Genomic DNA, 19,293 nt, shown 5'->3' with positions numbered 1-19,293 from the left:
TTACTTTTTGGTTAGATTTTTGAAGTGAAAGAAATTTTAGGGTTTTAGATTTTTGGAAATTTTTTGTGTGATTTTCGATTCTTTCATTAGGAGAAGTCCAAAAAGGAGTTTTGTTAAACTAATATTTTGTGATTTTGTACTTTGGGACATGATTTTATTGCATCTACATTCTTATTTTCCACTACTGCTATTATTTTCCTGCTTAAACCCTTAATTTTTCATTTACGCAATTCTGTGTTCGTGAGGCTTACGCCTCAGATCGCCTCGAGGCTTACGCCTCACCTCACGGACGAAAACCGCCTCGAGGCGAAGTTACGCAATTTTAAACCTTGGGGTATACACAAAAGTTTTAATCAGAGGATAAAATTAGATAAAACAGACTACAAAATACACACAACATGCTAACTCACAAGCACACAAAGATGGGAATAAAGATTGATCAGTCAAAAAATGAGAGGACATGTTTAAGGGAACCGATGTAGGAGGAGCAATGAAGACATTCTCAGCTACAATGGCCATTTCATTGAGAATTTCAGCTAGGGTCATGGATAGTCTCCTAGGGGCAGCCAGGTAATCAAGCAAAGTTATCCAACTAGGGTAGAGAGGGTCCTTAAGTTCTAGCCTCATGTCTTTCCAATTAGAAGTAGGTTACTCACCGCGAGACTCTTTATGATCTTCCAACCTCATCCAAAATTGAAGAGCCCGACCTTTTACGTGAGACTTAGTGATGCTAACCTAGTGGGACTCAGGGATATGACGTGATTCAAAATAATCCTCTAATTGTCTAGCCCATTCCCTAAAGTAGTAAGGGTCTGAGGAACCATCAAAGGTGGGTAGACGGTAAGGTGACTCTAAGTGAGGTCGTGGAGGCTTAGGCTCAGGTATAGGTTGATAAGCCGATTGGGGCATCTTCCGACTAGCAGGATTGATCGAGTGGGGCGCGTACTTAGAGTGGGGCTAGTCAACAGGTTGCTCCGTCATAATTCTAGTCATAGAGCCCACTAGGTCAAGGATGTCATCTAACTTCTTTTGAAGTCTTATCGGGTCCATTGGAAAAACGCTTGGAAACACTTAGGGATGAATCTAGATAGGAGGCAACACTTAAAAGCAAGGTTTAGACTTACAGCCAAGGTCACTAGGTAAAGCAAGTCAGTTTGGACAGCAAAACAACCTAATGTATTAAGTAGTCTAAGTGTAAGGGAATGAGTTTAGGATGTGGACAGAACTTAAACACTTAAGAAATTAGCTTAAAACTCACTAAATGAGTGCAGAAAAACAGTGGACAGCAAACTAAAACAGTGATGCAAAATAATAATGCAATGGTATGCATGTAAACAAGCTAAGGGATAGTTAAGTAGACTCCTAGGATGCATCTAGCACATGTAATGCATGCTAGCCATGCTCTAATACCAAGATGATGTAGAACGTACATACGAAGATGAGTTGTTTAAAGAAATTTGTACGCTTAATATTTCAAGAACAATATTAAATAAAACTTATGCCGATTTAAACGCTAAGATAAAACAACAAGGCGATAAAACCAGCTTAGGCTAAATCACATGCATAGGAGTTAAGGTAGTAAAACAATCAATTAATCTAACATTGCGTTCATGGTTCATTTTCAACGATAATCCCTAAACTAACAATGAGATTAGCCACTAAGAGATATCCCTCATGCAACTCTCTAATAAACTAGACTTTAGCGGAGAGAATTAATACGGTCCTCATTTTGTGAGGACTTTATGATGTGAGTTCTGGTTTCCTATAGGCGCAAGGCCCTATAATTAATTATCCCTCCCAATCATGAGAGAGAACTTTCGATTAAGGCTAGTCGTTAGTCAGATACGTAGTAGCAATGGGCTTAAGTATTTAGGAATGTGAAGATTTTGTATTTGAAATCGAAAATTTTACCATCTTGCACTTAAAGCGGATGGTGGGAGAATGGATGATGAAGAAATAAAAAAATTAGGGTTAGTATTTTTGTAGGTTTGGAGAAATAAAGGTTGGAGGAAGAAGAAGAAGAAGAATGAGAGAAAGGAGATGAGAGGAGAGGAGAAAAATGTAAGGAAATGAGGGAGGAAATGGGAAGAGGAAGAATGAAAAAGAAAAATGGAGAAAAAGAAGAGGGAAGGAAGAAGAAGAAGAAGAAAGGAATAAGAATGGAGAAGAAGAAGACGGAGAAGGAGAAAGAGAAGAAATTTAACTTGGAGAAGCTTGGAGGGAGGTCGGCGGTTGGATCGCAAGAGAGGCGAATGGGGAGAGGGGGGAGGCTCCTTCTTGAGTGAGTTGGATCGTGAGAATGAGAGGGAGGTTGGGATGAGGGGTTTAAGTGGGTATTTAGGGTATTTTTTGAGTTTTTTATTTAAAGAAAATTCTTTTTTTTAATTTCAAAGGCACTCTTTCTCTCCCTCTCTTTCTTAAAAAAATTAATTATATTGCACTAAATAAAAATAAAATTTTTAATCTTGCATCGAGTTGATCGCCGCGTCGCCACTCGCACACGTCGTCGCTTCGATTCGTGCGCCCAAAATTTAAATTTTCGCCGACCGATGACATTCATCAATATGGGTGTCGATTGTTTCTGTTGCTCCGGACGCATTGGCGCTGTCCGTTTCGCGAACGGAGGCCATTCGACAATTTTGGGTTTTCAGTCGACACGTTTCGTGTGAGTTTTTTTTTTATAATTTCGAGCTTCTTTTCACTTCCGAAATCAACCTTGCGTGGTCGACTCGATCCTGACACTAGTATAGAGGTCAACAATAATCTACATCTATTTTAGGAAATCTTTCAATCATATTAAATCTGAAATTATTTCACATTTAACTCTCAAATCTCCCATTAATGCATGGGCCCACATACATTGTATGTGGACACATTTTCTTTTCCCTCCTTATTAGGTCGAACCCTCTCTCTCTCCTATTTTAATTATTTCCTTCCTTGTTAAGGAATTCAATTAGGGGAATAATTAATCACATATTTATCATTCCCTCCATCTTATTTGATATCCAAATTTTAAATCCCTTGATAAGAGAAAATCTAAAATTTAATTTCAGATTATTAATCTTATTATCTTCCCCCACCCCCTCCGTTATACTTCAGCTTGGTACCAAAGCATGGTCACGCACCCGGGATACGGACTCGACGGAGTCAAGCTCTTTTTCAGCCCGAGAGAATGATGCGGACATCCGATGGTGGATGTTAATCAAAGAAAGAGACGAAGATCGACGGCCGAGATCCCTCTATTTTTTATCTTAGTTTGTATTTTTTATTTAATTATGTATTTTCCATTTTTACCCTTACTTGGTCTTGTCTTATGTAAGCCCAAGGGGAAAAAGTTGTCTTTTAGTTTCTTTTAAGGTATATATATAGAGGTACTTGCTCTTGTACTAGACAATGATGGATTAATAAAAATATTGTTTCTACACTTTATTCTTGAGAGCTATGGGAGTTCTTAGGAGAGTGGAAGTCCCTATGTGAGGGCTATGAAATACCCACCAGCCGCATGATGTGTTCGGGCTCATGGTTGAATTCCCTAGGTGATGGCATAGCATCACCCGTCAGCCGTAGAAAGTGTCCAAGCTCACGGTTTTATCTTTCTTTGTCTTAACTGCTTTTCTCCTTCTACCTTGACCGCCGGCCTTACCCCCTCCACAACCGCCGGCCAAGCTTCCTCTTCCCTCCTCCCACTCTCTAAGCCAAACACCACCACCCTTTCTTTCCCCCACCTTCAACCGTCGACCACTCCACCACAACCCACCGGCCAAGCATTTTCCCCCACCTAAACCGCCGGCTACACCCTCCTCAAAAACCCCCCACCATCGGCCATGCATGTTTCCCCTACACCCCACCGTCGGCCCACCCTCCAAGTTCCCTTGATTCCAATTTCATTTCACCATCATTACTTTCCTAAATTAGCTCCTATTTTATTTGGAAAGTTTTCGAATTCAAATTCAAATGAATATGAATTTTAAATTCTTTCCTAAATAACCTACATCTATTTTAGGAAATCCTTCAATCATATTAAATCTTAAATTATTTCAATTTTAACTCTCCAATCTCCCATTAATGCATGGGTCAACATACATTGTATGTGGACACCTTTTCTTTTCCCTCCTCAATAAATATCAACACCCGCCAACAATTCAGCACACTTAAAAATTTCTAATTAATTAATTTTTATCAACAAGTATCATATAAAATCTAAAAGATTTGAACATAGAATACGTTATCGAGATAAGAGCTTTAAGTCTTAAGGAAGAGATTACTCAAGAGAGTGATACAATGCACCTTAAGATAGATGGTCATAATATGTCCAATAAGCAGAACCTCCATATTTTGTAGAGCATCCACATTATCAGGGGCAGCATTCTGATCAACAAGCGCAAAGAGCTTCTGCAGCATAAAACTAAAGGAACAAATTATAGTGTTACAATAGACTGATCAGCAGAATCAAGCATAAGCATAAACAAGAACTTCTTATTGCCAATATAGGGTGTGGTACAAAGAATGGCATAATGGAAACAGTAACTAACATCAATAAATTAAACTTTTCATGGTTGTTATTAAGATGCACCAGAATGTAGTCTCTCAGAACAGCTTCACCAACCTACATACAAGAAGAGTGAGATATGAATATCAATGAAATGCCCGCCAATAACATGCTAAAGTAGCAAATTGAAATGCATTAAGGAATGAAAGTAAGATATGTGATCAGCTTACAAAAGTATCACTTTCAGTATCAAATTTAGATAACGCAGGTCTGAATAGAATTCCTACAAAAAGACATTAGTAGGACGATATATATTAAGGCTAAATCTACCAATGAAAGCAATGATCTCAATGTCTCCGTGAATACCAATGTGTTCAAGGCATTCATTACGGGTCCTGAATTCTATATCATCCAGAATTGTCCTAGCCCTTTCTCTCATAAGTGGAGCACTAACAGCACCTTTGTCCTTTCTGTACTTTTCAATAAAGCAGCAGCTCAAGCTCACAGATATTTCATAATCAGTAGTTTCAATGAGAGCCTGTCAACGAAACAACTCAGAAAACCCACATAAAGAACAGTACGGTGTGACTGAAAGCATTAATTTCTAGTAAACAAGAACATTTCATCCCAAATGATGTTAATTAAAATCAATTAATTACAATAAAATTGAGAAGTAACCAGAAGGTCGAATAGAAAAAAAAAATGAAGATAAGTAAAAATATACAAGATTTTTTTCCTATGAATATAAAGATGCTGGAAGAAAGATTTTTTAATAGACATTCAACAACGAATATCATGAAAAAAATAATAAGAAAATCAGTTTTCGTAGAAACCTTCAAAACAAGGCCAACTGGAAGCAAATACTCCCTCCCAGCTATCCTAAAAAATGAATCAGCCAATCAGCAACTGCATCAAAATATGATTACATTTGACTAACATGATATGCTAGGTATTATTTATCCCTTATTGCTCTTAGAAATATTACCGAAAACCAACTCTAGGACTTCCATTATGAAGGTAATACAAAGTGAGGACAACGGAAGACTGATCCTCTCGAACACACCTGAAACATATTCGGAGAAATAACAGCAAAAATAATGATATTAATAATTTAATAGCACAAATACACAAAACTATGAAGAATAAGCCATCAAGTTCAAGAAATAGGATGTCAAATCTAACTTCAGTATTTTCCTAAATAGATAACGCATGAACGAGGCACAATTTATAAAGACGGGCATGTTACTACTTGCTAACATTTGCTCTTAAAGGTAGCAAAGAAAACCACAATAATATTAGAGAAAATAGCATCTCAATGTATAAATGGGATATTTATATGGATGATACATGATACCAAGGTTGGAATGACTTTACAATCAAACAAATATTTACAATGTCTATCATCATCATTACAATGAGGACAAGAGCGAACTAGCAAAATCATCACATGTAGCGCATTTATTTGCATACAAACATAGGAATAGTAGAAAAAAAATAATCACTGAAGCCATTATATACAATTTTATTTGGGGCTGCTTTTGTTTGAGGAAGAGAGAGGCTAGCCAAAGGAAATAAAATTGAAAATTATTTTTACAAGTAAAAGACCAAAACAATCCCTACACTTTTTAGATTGTTTCATTTTAGTCTCAGGCCTTGCTATGGGTTCTGAAGAAATTCTTTAGGGGAAATTTAATTCAAATTTTATTCCTTAGAATCATTATATATATATATATATATATATACACTCTCTCTCTATGAGAATAAACAGAAAAAGAAGGACATTTAATATAATTAATTATAACAAATAGAAGAGGAAAGTCATTTAATCTAATTGATTCTAATAATTATATCTCACGAATCTTAAAATCAATCTGACAGATCTTGGTGTCAGAAGAGGAAATCTCCCACTACAGCGCACGAATTGTTAACCTATCAAAGCCGTGGGCCCCCTCGTTGACGTGTGATTCAACACTCCCCCTAAAGTTGGGTTGTACAGGTTGTACAATCCTAACTTGCAAACAAACTTATCAAATAGAGAGCCCGGTAGCGCCTTTGTTATAACATCGGCAAGTTGTTCATGAGTTGAGTATATACAACTTTACTTTTTGAGTTCTTTATTTTCTCATATATAAAGTGTCTATAAATGGTAATATATTTTGTTCTGTTGTGATGTATTGGTTCCTTGGTCATATTGATTGTGGCTTGATTGTCACATTTCAACTTTATTATGCCTTCAATCTTTATTCTCAGTTCAATCAATACTTGTCTTATCTAAATAGCTTCACAAATAGTAACTGCTAATGCTCTCAGTTCAGATTACGCACTGCTTCTGAAAACAACAAATTGTTTTTTGCTTCTCCATGTTACTACACTCCCCCACACAAATGAACAATATCCTATGGTCGATCAACTGTCAACCAGGCTTCCTTCCCAATTAGCATCAGAATAAAGAATCAATTGCATACCTTCATTTTTTCTTAAATAATATCCCCTTTCCAAAAGTGTTCTTAAGATAACTCAAGATTTGATATACAGCTTCCATATGCTCCATAGGATTACTCTTATATTGGCTCACCATGCTCACAACAAACCCAATATATAGACAGGTTTGGAAGAGGTATATAAGCTTTCCTACCAGACATTGATATCTTCATGTATCTATTAGAAGCCCCTCCTTTTCTATCCCAAGTTTCTTCTTAGGATTCTGATAGGAAATACTTGAGTTCGCAAGTAACCCTAAGGTAATACTTGAGTTCGCAAGCAAATCTAATCGAAATTAGCCCAAAACCAGTGAGAAAAATGCTGTCCCAGAAGGAAAAAAGCCGCCTTGCGGCAGGAATTTCACCCAAACAGTGGAAAATAGGGAAAGAAAACAACATTTTCACTAGAAGATGCAAGAAAACAAAGAAAGATACAATGTTCGTCGATTCAAGAGGAAGAACAACTCTCCACAAGTCTCTAGCAAACCCTAGATCCAAGCACACGATGAGATCACAAATTCAGATTTCAAATTCAAGATGAGATCCCAATTCCCTCCTACGCTCCTAATTAACCACAAAGGAAAATTACAAACTTCCTAAAATAGCCCCCCACATTCAAATTTTCCCTCAGATGAATTAAGCCAAGCATGGCCCACCTAGGGATCCCCCCCTTCTCTCTCTGTTCTCCATCACCCAACTGGGCCCGCTGTGTATACACTTGGACCGGTCCAACAGGCCCCTCCTGGGCCGACGGCATATCAATAATCCCCTCCCAATGAATCACCTTGTCCTCAAGATGGAAGGAAGGAAATTGATCCATCATTCTATCAATTGGTTCCCACGTGGCATCGAAATCAGGGAGGCCTCTCCATTTAATCATTACTTCTTTGTTGCCCTTTTGTCTGGCCGGACTCCTGCCAACTCTAGTGGTTCTAAAACCACCTCTAAGTCCTCCGTCATGGTATCTGATATGCTACAGGCCTGTGGTTCTGCATCAACACTGCTCCCAACCTATATCTTGATGCATCGGTCTCTACAACAAAGGCTTGGCTGAAATCTGAAAGAGCTAGAACAGGAACAGTGGTCATGGCTTTCTTCAACCTCTCGAAGGCCTGGGTCGTTGCATCTCCCCAGGGAAAGTTGTCTTTCTTCAGCTGCTCAGTCAAAGGTCATGCAATGGTACCATACCCCTTCACGAACTTCCTATAATAGCCAGTCAATCCTAGAAAATCCCTCAACTCTCTTATGTTCCTAGGTAGTGGTCATTTCTGCATTGCCTCAATTTTGGTTTGGTCCGCCGCCACTCCTTGGGATACCACTTGACTAAGCAAAACTGCATTTCTTCAGGTTGGCTCTCAGTTGATGCTCCTGTAGTACTTCTAAGACCATCCTCAATTGCTCCAAGAGCTCTTCCCCAGTCTTGTTGTATACTAGAATGTCGTTAAAGAAGACTAGGACAAACTTCCTGATGTACTGCTTGAACACCCTGTTCATCAAGGACTGAAACGTAGCATGAGCGTTAGTCAGCCCAAAGGGCATTACCAGAAATTCATAATGCCCTTCATGTGTCCTGAATGCTGTCTTTGGAACATATGCCTCCCTCATTCTGATTTGGTGGTATCCAAATTTTAAGTCCAGCTTGGAAAACAGTACTGCCCCATGTAGCTCGTCCAGCAGCTCATCAATCACCGAAATTGGGAACTTGTCTAGTACAGTGCTTTTATTCAGAGCCCTGTAATCCACACAGAATCTCTAACTCATATCATTCTTCTTGACCAGGAGAACTGGACTAGAAAAAAGGGTTGTTGTTGGGTCTGCTGATCCCTGCCTCGAGCATTTCCCGTATCAACTTCTCAATCTCATCCTTCTGAATTTGTGGGTAACGGAAAGGGCGGACGCTGATCGGTGTCTCCCCTTCTTTCAAAATAATGGCATGCTCCAACTCCCCGATTTCCCCTTTAGTTTTCTCCTTTGGAACCTCCTTCAGACTTCTTGGCGCTGCCCCTTTTGATGGTAAGAAAGGTAGTAGTCATCTTGTATGATCCCCCAAAATAGTTCTCTCGAGCTCCTCTTTCTAATTTCTTCTAATCTTCCACCAACTGCGCCAGCTCCATAGCCTTTCCTAGGTTCCTCGGCTCCAGCACCCTGACTGCTGTTCAGATCTCCAATTTCAACCCCTTCATGAAGTTCCCTTCCAGGGATGACTCTGAAATGTCATCCAATCTGCTAGCCAAGTAATCGAACTTGTCTCGGTAGTCTGCCATGGTCCCCTCCTGAGTCAAAGCAAAAAATTGCTCATAGAAGTCCCCTTCCCCCGTCGGCTCGGAAACGCTCCAATAAGCAATCCTTCAACTCTCTCCAGCTCCGGATGGGCTCCCTCCTGTCACGCCACTGGTACAAGGCCAAGGCTTTTCCTTCCAAACACAATCCCACCGTCATCAGCTTCTCTTCCTTTGTCAACCCGTTGATAGCGAAGTAACGCTCCACATTGTAGATCCAGCCATGACCGTCTTCACCCTCAAAGACAGGCATCTTCAGCTTCCTCACCCGTGGGTCTCCCCCGTCTCCCCTGAATCCTCCATAATCTCCCATTCCTCGAAAAGGCAGTGCTCCCCAACTGTCACGATCTTCCCTCCGGCGGTTATACCCGAACCCTTCCTCAAATTCTCATCTTCTCCCTTCAAAATCAGCACCCCGGCGATGGAATTCTTCCCTTCTCCTAATGAAATCAGCACCCCGTCGGTCATTTCCCAAACTAATCTACTCTCTAGAAAGTGGCTCTATAGGTGGCATGTCGTCCTCCCCCTCAATGACCTCCACTTCTGAATTTCTCCTCCCCATAAATGGGTTTGGATTTCCTCCTACACCATGGCCTCCGGTGGTCTCTCTTGCTTCCGATATCGTAGGATTTGTCTTCAACTCCAACAGTTTCTTCAGCATTTCTTCCATCACCGTGAATTTTCCCTATCCTTTCGTTGTTGGAGGTGATTTGAGTTTGAAAGTGAAAAAACTTTCTCTCCAAATCTGATTTCATTTGACCAATCTCGCATTCCAAGACCTCTACCTTCTTCTCGGCCATCTCTCTTCCCAAGAATCACAAATATCTTCTTCCGGAAAAAGAAATCCCGCTGAAATTTCAGGATTTCAGCCGTTGACGGTCCCAAATCGATGTTCTGATACCAATTTGATAGGAAATACTTGAGTTCTCAAGTAACCCTAAGGTAATATTTGAGTTCGCAAGCAAACCTAATCAAAATTAGCCCAAAACCAGTGAGAAAACTGCTGTCCCAGCAGGAAAACAACGTTTTCACCAGAAGATGCAAGAAAATAAAGAAAGATACAATGTTCTTCAATTCGAGAGGAAGAACAACTCTCCACAAGTCTCTAGCAAACCCTAGAGCACAAGCACATGATGAGATCTCAAATTCATATTTCAAATTCAAGATGAGATCCCAATTCCCTCCTACGCTCCTAATTAACCACAAAGGACAATTGCAAACTTCCTAAAATAGTCCCCCGTATTCAAATTTTCCCTCCTAAGATGAATTAAGCCAAGCATGGCCCACCAAGGGGATCCTCCCACCCCCCCCCTCTCTCTGTTTTCCGCCGCCCAACTGGGCCCACCGTGTATACACTTGGACCGGTCCAGGTTGGACTGGTCCAGCCGGCCCCTCCTGGGTTGACGGCATATCATATTCATATGTGTAATGGATAGTCTGCATCCCAGCAAGCCAATTTGCATCCCTCCTAGGATCACTTAGATACTTCCTTGGTATGGAGGTAGCTCGATCAAGAAAATATATATTTGTCCCGATCCTTGCAAGCATCATCGACCGACGATTTTCAAATTACAAGTGGAGTTTCGACGGCCACCTACGACATCCATCCCCACCTGCTACCTTTCCTCCGACGAAGTTCTTCGGCGCCTTCTCTCTAGTGGTGATATCCTTCATCATTTGGATCTTCTCTCTCCGCTGAAGCTTACTAATAGTTGAGTGAAACGGCCCTCAAGGTGAAATTCTCATTGTTAAGCGTTGGATTTTTATTACTTGTACTTTGCATCTAAATCTCTTGGAATTTTGAATGAATTGCTTCGGTTAATTTCAATTGCATTTCTTTGGACCTAATAAAGTTGAAATTTTCAAATTCTTAACTCAATTCTATGTGCTAGCTTTAAATTTAAATAGAGCAAAACTTTAATCTTTTTTTTCTTCTTAAATTTCTTGAAATAACTCCTAGTGGTTTTCATCTCATATGGTTCACATCATTTTGGTATCAGAGCATGGTAGGCATGCATGACATGTTAGAAAAACATCCTAGGGTCTAACCGTCGTTATAGCTCTAAATTTGCATGCATATCATTGCGTAGCTTCAAGATATTCTCTGTTTTAGCTGCTGTCTTTACTTTTCCTGCACCATATCCTGAGCATTTAAGTCATTTTAGCTAGCGTCATCTTGCTGCCTTTGAATTTATAGCACTCCTTATAGTGTAGGACAACTCCACCATGTTGTACCACTGCTGTCCATACTGTTTCAGCTGATGTTAAGTACCCGTTAGTGGACCTACGATCACTGTTTAGGTGCTGCCTTCACCCCGGAACCTTGCCAAAACACTTTGGTAACTTCACCCCTCGTTGTGCTTGCTGCCTTGGACTTTCCAGCTGCTGTAATTACAATTTCAGCAAGCTTTTTAGTGGGATTAGCTGCTGCCCTTGGACTAAGAAACCTTCCTAATAATCCTTAGCACCCAACCAAGGATCCCACACATATGCAAGCAACCTTAGACATGATTGTGAGCCAGCTGGGCTCAATGTCACAACAAATTAGGGACACCCAAACGAGTGTTGCGGACCTTAAGCGTCATACGGGAGAAAGACTAGACAACATCGAAAGGATAGGTCACCCGGCCATCTATACCCCTTCTAGACCCAAATCTCCTTATAGCGAAGATGCCCGAACTGAGTACGGACCCCCTAGAGACTACTACCGACCCAATCACCGACCCCATCAAGAACCGGTAGGACGTGACGCGCCTTTGAGGGACAACGATACCCAACTCCATAAGAGTATTAAGATAGATGCCCCGACGTTTGATGGTACGTTAGAACCCCAAGTTTTTCTTGACTGGATTAAAGGGATGTACAGTTACTTCAAATGGTATAACATTTCGGAAGAGAAGAAAGTCAGATTTGCTGAGATGAAGTTGACTGGTAGAGCCAGTACTGGACGAACATAGAACACATGAGGGAGACTCGAGGAGAATACCCTATCGCTGACTGGGGAACCATGAAACAAGAGTTGAAAAGAAAATGTCTCCCTCCCTCATACTACCCAAGACTACTAGATCGTTGGAATAGGTTAACTCAAGGAAGTAAACCCGTTAAGGAATACATATCAACTTTTGATGATTTCTTAATTCGTTGTAACGGGGAGGAGACCACCACTCCTACGCAACTTATATCCATGTTCAGAGCAGAATTAAGAGAAGATCTTAGAAATGAACTCTTTGCTAGAGGAGTAAATACGTATGAAGCTGCCTGTAGTCTTGTGCTAGACTTGGAAGAATCTAGGAGCCACACCACTAGGAATCAAGACTCTAGACCCAACCCATTCAAGTCATCCTCGAGCCAACCTTACAACAAACCCACTGGACCCTCTGGTAGTCGGCCTGCTCCTAGCCAAGCCCAACCTCGATCAGACTATAAAGGGAAAACACCTGAACGAGAGACACCAAAAACCACTACCGGCACTAAGTGTTTTAGATGCCATGGATACGGACACATTGCTTCTCAGTGCTCTAGCCCGTTTAAGGTCACTATAATTGGAGAAGTAACGGAAGAAGAGGATGAGCCTGAAGCTGAATTAGTTCACCACATTGATGATGATGAAGAGTTTTTCAACGAAGAGGATACTGTTGTGATACACTGTCTTCAAAAGATGAATCACTTAGATCTGCAGGTCGTTAGCTGTGCCTTCTCGCAGCCTAAACCTAGCGAAGACTGGCGAAGGACTTCAATCTGTTACACTTCCACTAAGATTGAAGACAAGAATTGCAAAGTCATTATAGACAGTGGAAGTTGTATTAACGCCGTATAGTCTGCTATGATCTCGAAACATCAGTTAAGGACCACACCACACCCAAGTCCCTACAAAGTCGCCTGGATCAACTCAACCACTTTAGAGGTGAAAGATAGGAGTCTCGTTCCTATTGAGTTCATTGGATACAAAGAGAAAATCTGGTGCGATGTTTTGACGATGGATGTGGGTCAAATCATCCTTGGCCGCCCTTGGTTGATCGACAACGATGTACACATTTATGGCCGATCAAACACATGTGTGTTTGAACACGAGGGCAAGAAGATTACGATGTTACCCACCCAACCTAAGTCTACCAAGGAAGAAGTTAAGCCCAACTCTCTGAAACCCAACACGGGCATGAACTTGATAACTGGATTAACTGCTAAGGACCTAGGTATGGAACTGGAGTCGGGAGCCCCTCTTTACGCGCTAGTAGCCCGGGAAGTAAGTGTAGATCAAGAAGAACCAATCCCTGAAGAGGTAAAACCTCTTCTGGAAACTTTTTCCGATGTCTTCCCTGAGGATTTGCCCTACCAACTGCCACCCCTAGGGACATCCAACATGTTATTGACTTAGTCCCTGGGGCCTCTTTACCTAACCTACCCCACTACCGAATGAACCCAACTGAACACGAAGAGCTCAAAAAGCAAGTGAACGAGTTGCTACAACGGGGATTCATTAAGGAAAGTGATGGGGACATCAGATTTCGACACGTGTACCATCGCCGGAGACGCCGATCGACGGCCTTGATTCAGAGCCTTTATTTTTTATGCTTTATTTTATTCATGTCATTTATATTTCCTATTTTTCCTTTTGTACCCCTATGAGGGAATTAGTGCTTAGTGTAGCCCAAGGGCATTATCGTCTTTATGCATTTTATTTCTAGATAGCCTATATAAAAAGGCTTTGTCATTGTACTTGGGATTATTATTGAATGAATGAAAATTTTCGTGCTTTGTTCTCTTTGTGAGTGCATGAAGATCTCTTGGTGAGTTCTTCCATTGAGATCTCTTAATGAGTTCTCTAATTCTTCCTTTTCTTTTAATTTCTTTTCTTAATTTTCTTCTCACAAGAAAGCTCTACAAAAATTCCCCTCCCCATAGCTCTTGCCGCCGACCCCTCCCTAAGGTTTCCCGCCGCCGGCCAAGTCCACCACCACCGACCGCCCACCTCGCCGACGATCCCTCCCATACGGTTCATTCCATATCTCCATCAACTTCAAATTGGAGATTTGAAATTCAAATTTTGAATTGTTTCCTAATTTGGAAATCCAAATTAGGAAAGTTTTCATGAGCAAATAAATTTCAAATCAAATTAATTTGGAGTTTTAAATCCCTTGCCACGTCATCAAATCAAGTTTTAAATCCCTTCCCCTTCTCCCCAAATTTCTCCCTCTCTCCCTATGCATGCCGCCGGCCCCCCTTGGTGGATTTCATTTAATTACCACATTAAACCCCTTGATCCTAATTTGAAATTCAAATTAGGATCCATTAATTTTCCCTCCTCTTTCATTAAAACTGAAATAATTTCAGTTTAATCCTTCCCCCTCCCTCCCTATTCTTCCACCGCCGGCCTCCTCTCTCTCTCCCCCATTAATTCTTCATTAAGGAATTAATTGCCCTCTCATTGGAATTCAAATTTCCCCTCCAAAACTCCCCAAAACTGAAATTACTCTCAGTTTTTGTCTTTGTTTTCTAAACCAATCTCTCCTCACCCCACCTCCACCGCCGGCCTCCCCATCCCCTCTACAACCCGCCGCCCACCTCTCCCCTCATTGGAGAGTTACTTGCGGCGACCACCCCTTCGCATCTTCAAGAATGCATGGAGGTACCCGAGTGGAATTTCGGGTTTGAGTACGACAACCGCGGACGAGTTAACATCCTCAGATCTCCCTTCTTCGACGTCGGCTTTGACTTCGACGACACCGTCGAAGAATATTTGGACCGGATTCTACCAGCTCTAGTGGAGTCCATCGACGATCATTTTTCCGTCTACACGTGGATCATCGAAGGGCGTCGCTTCACACCACCTCCACGGCCGGCGCCGTCCTCTCCTTCCCTATGGATCTACGGCACCATCGCCCTCGGAGTGGTTTCATCACTTGTGTGGTTCTTCTTCTCCCAACAAGCCTAGAAGTAGGTAAATGAGTGCAGCCTCAAGGTGAGACAATCGCTCTGTTAACTGCGGGATTCTAGTTGGCTTTTCATTTGCATTACTTTTATTACCGTCGTTATTTTACCGATCTTGCTAATTTAGGTGTAAGCTCTTGCCTAAGCGTAGTTGAATTCTAAGATCTCTGAAAAGTTTCACTTGTGAACAAAATTAAGCTTGCAATTTCACCACTTAAACAATATTTTATTAAGCTTCGAAATTCAATTCCTGGTTTCACATCATCTTGGTATTAGAGCATGGCTAGCATGTTTTGTTTGTGCTAGGTGCATCCTAGGAGTCTACCTTAGCTTGTTTATGGTCGTTTGCATGCATAACATCATCTAGGTAGTTTTATTTACTGTTTTTCTTTGCTGTCCAGTAATTTCCTGCATCATATTTTCATTGCTAACATGCATGTCTACTTTACCTAAGTGTTATTTTAGTTACTTACCACCCACTGCTTCACCTAAGTCACTTGCTACACTTAAAATCCTTGCTGTCCAGAATTATTCCTGCACTGTTTAGTGGTTGTTGGGTGCCCGTAGTCCTTTGTCAAGTTGTTGTCCGCACACTACAACACACCCTAAACACTTTAACAACTTTCGCCATCGTGTTAGGTTGTTGTCCCTAGTTTTCCTGCGGCGTATTGAAGCCTTAGGAGCACCCTGCTGTAGTGTCTAGGTGCTGTCCACCACCTCAACACTTCCCCGGTCAACCCATAACCTTCAACCATGGATCCGCAGCACCTCCAAGCTACCCTAGACCTCATTTTGGGCCAATTGGAAACTGTCACGCAGCAAATTCGTAACACTCAGACGGACCTAGCAGATTTTAGGAGATTAACCAGTGATCGGTTAGATAACATAGAGCGTATCGGGAACCCCGCGATCTATACACCCTCACGACCTCACTCACCCTATGATGAGGATAACCGAGCAGATCACAGCCACCCTAGAGACCAGTACCGCCATAACCCGAGACCCCATCAAGACCCTGTAGGGGATGAGAACCCGTGGAAAGATAACGATGCCCAGTTGTTGAAGAACATTAGAATTAATGCCCCAACTTATGATGGAACTCTTGATCCCCAAGTCTTCATGGATTGGCTCAAGTCCATGGATAGTTACTTCAAATGGTATAGCATCTCGGAGGCTAGGAAGGTTAGATTTGCAGAAATGAAACTCACGAGTAGAGCCAACTTGTATTGGACCAATTTAGAAAATATGCGCGAGGCTCGAGGAGAACACCTTATCACGGATTGGAGGACAATGAAACAAGAACTTAAGAGAAAATATCTTCCTCCTTCATACTACCCTAAACTCCTTGATAAATGGAATAGATTGACCCAGGGGAGCAAGCCCGTCAAAGACTATATCTCGGCCTTTGATGATTTCCTGATCCGTTGCAATGGCGAAGAGTCGGCCACCCCGACTCAAATCCTGTCCATGTTTAGAGCTGGCCTTAGGGAAGATCTGCGTATTGAACTTTTTGCTAGAGGAGTAGACTCGTTAGAGGCAGCCTGCAGCCTAGTTCTCGACCTCGAAGATTCTAAAACCCACTCCCAAACGAGACACTTTGACTCCCGCTCGAACTCGTATAGAACCTCGTCTGGACAACCCCAAAACCGACCCTCGTGTTAGACTACAAGCCGACCCCCTATTAGTTCGGCCCCACCTCGCACGGACCTCAAAGGTAAGACCCCCGAACGAGACGCCTCCAAACCCACTTCTGGAACCAAGTGCTATAGGTGTCATGGGTATAGACACATTGCGTCGCAGTGTTCTAGTCCTTACAAGGTCACCATAATTGAAGAGGTGGACGAAGAGGAGAACGAACCTGAGACTGACTTGGTTCACCATGTTGATGAAGAAGAAGACTCCTTTACGGAGGAAGAACCCGTTACCCTTCAGGTTGTTAGATGCGCTTTGTCACAACCTAAGTTGAACGATGATTAGCGTAGGACTTCCATTTTTCATACCTTTATTAAAATTGGAGAAAAGAGCTGCAAGGTTATTGTCGATAGTGGGAGTTGTATCAATGCAGTCTCTTCAGCTATGGTTTCCAAGCTCAACCTTAAGATGACCCCTCACCCAAACCCGTATAAGGTTGCTTGGATCAACTCGACTACCATAGAAATTAAAGATCGTAGCCTCATCCCCATAGAGTTTGTGGGATATCAAGAGAAGATTTGGTGTGATGTTTTGACCATGGACGTGGGTCAAATTATATTGGGTCACCCTTGGTTATTTGACAATGACGTTCATATCTATGGGAGAACGAACACCTGCGTGTTCGAACATAACGGAAAGAAGATCAAGTTAATACCCTCTCAACCCAAACCTCCCAAGACGGAAGCCAAGCCTACCCCAGCCAAGCAAAGCAAAGGACTACACCTCTTGACTGCTAAGGAAGTAGAAATCGAGATCACCCAAGGAACGCCCATGTATGCCCTAGTAGCGAGAGAAGTGGATGAGGATCAGAAAGAACAAATCCCCGAGGAAGTGAAGCCTCTTCTTGAGAGCTTTGCTGATGTTTTCCCAGATGATTTACCAAACCAACTGTCACCCCTGCGGGACATATAACACGCGATAGATTTAGTGCCGGGAGCATCCCTACCCAACCTCCCTCACTACCGTATGAACCCGACCGAGCATTCGGAACTGAAGAAACAAGTCTATGAACTCCTACAACGAGGATTCATTAAGGAGAGCCTTAGTCAGTGCGCTGTTCCTGCACTTTTGACTCCCAAGAAGGACGGCTCGTGGCGAATGTGTGTTGATAGCCGCGCTATCAACAAGATTACTGTCAAGTATAGGTTTCCCATCCCCCGGCTAGATGACATGTTGGACATGATGACCGTAGCAACTCTCTTTTCCAAGATAGATCTTAAGAGTGGGTACCATCAGATTAGGATCCGTCCAGGAGATGAATGGAAGACGGCATTCAAGACTAAAGACGGACTTTACGAATGGACTGTTATGCTGTTTGGTCTGAGCAACGCCCCAAGTACCTTTATGAGGGTTATGACCCAAGTTCTCAGACCCTTCATGGGAAAATTTGTAGTAGTTTACTTTGACGACATATTAATCTATAGTAATTTGGTGGATCAACATCTCAATCATATAACACAAGTTTGTGAAGTTTTGAGGAAAGAGCAATTGTTCGCCAAACCTGCCAAATGTAAATTCCTCACTGACAATGTGACCTTTCTTGGATTTATCATTTCAACTCAAGGAATATCAGCGGACCCAGAAAAGGTGCGAGCTATAAATGAGTGGCCAGAACCTAAGAATATTCGGGATGTTAGGAGTTTTCATGGATTGGCCACATTCTATCGAAGGTTTATTCGGAATTTCAGCACCATCGTAGCCCCAATAACTGACTGTCTTAAGAAAGGGGAATTCCATTGGACGATAGCTGCGACCAAAGCTTTTGAGGACATCAAGCAGAAAATGGTAGAAGCTCCTGTTATGCGTCTCCCGGATTTTTCTAAAGTGTTTGAGGTAACCTGCGACGCATCAGGGATCGGAATAGGAGTCTTGTCACAAGAGGGACATCCGGTGGCATAATTTAGTGAGAAACTAAATGACATACGAAAGAGATACTCTACATACGATAAGGAGTTTTATGCTATCATTCAGTCCCTTAGATATTGGAGACACTACTTGCTACCCCAGGAGTTTGTAATTTTTTCGGATCATGAGGCGTTGCGATACATCAACTCCCAAAAGAAGTTAAATGTCCGTCATGGTCGATGGGTTGAATTCCTACAAGAGTATTCGTACACTATCAGACATAAAGCCGGAACTGAAAATAAAGCAGCCGATGCTTTGAGCCGTAGAATAATGGTCACTAGAGAGATGAGAACAGAAGTTGTCGGATTTGATCGCATCAAGGATGACTATCAAGAGTGTACGTATTTTAAAGATATTTATGCGTCGCTAACGGCGGGAGATAAGCCAGCTGTAGATGATTTCTTGTTAGAGGATGGTTACTTATTCAAGTCTCAGAAGTTGTGTATTCCCAACACATCTCTTCGTGAATTTCTTGTGTGGGAACTACACGCAGGAGGCTTAGCTGGACATTTTGGGCAGG

At 41.8% G+C, this 19,293-nt stretch overlaps 1 protein-coding gene across 1 annotated transcript in view; it reads right to left on the bottom strand.

Annotated features, from left to right (window-relative positions):
• The window catches only part of LOC110101205 (DNA-directed RNA polymerase I subunit 2), a gene marked incomplete at its 3' end in the record, with an annotated part of 79,066 nt that overhangs the window by 46,702 nt on the left and 13,071 nt on the right, over positions 1-19,293 (bottom strand). Inside the window, 6 exon segments of the mRNA XM_020829003.2 lie at positions 4,288-4,405; positions 4,533-4,606; positions 4,720-4,772; positions 4,856-5,027; positions 5,323-5,368; positions 5,475-5,552. Coding sequence (XP_020684662.1) covers positions 4,288-4,405; positions 4,533-4,606; positions 4,720-4,772; positions 4,856-5,027; positions 5,323-5,368; positions 5,475-5,552 — 541 coding nt within the window.

Source organism: Dendrobium catenatum, unplaced genomic scaffold (assembly GCF_001605985.2).
Source record: "Dendrobium catenatum unplaced genomic scaffold, ASM160598v2 fragScaff_scaffold_662, whole genome shotgun sequence".
NCBI classification, from domain to species: domain Eukaryota; kingdom Viridiplantae; phylum Streptophyta; class Magnoliopsida; order Asparagales; family Orchidaceae; genus Dendrobium; species Dendrobium catenatum.
The sequence above is the reverse complement of the archived record's forward strand: the minus strand, read 5'-3'. Positions and strand labels throughout refer to the sequence as shown.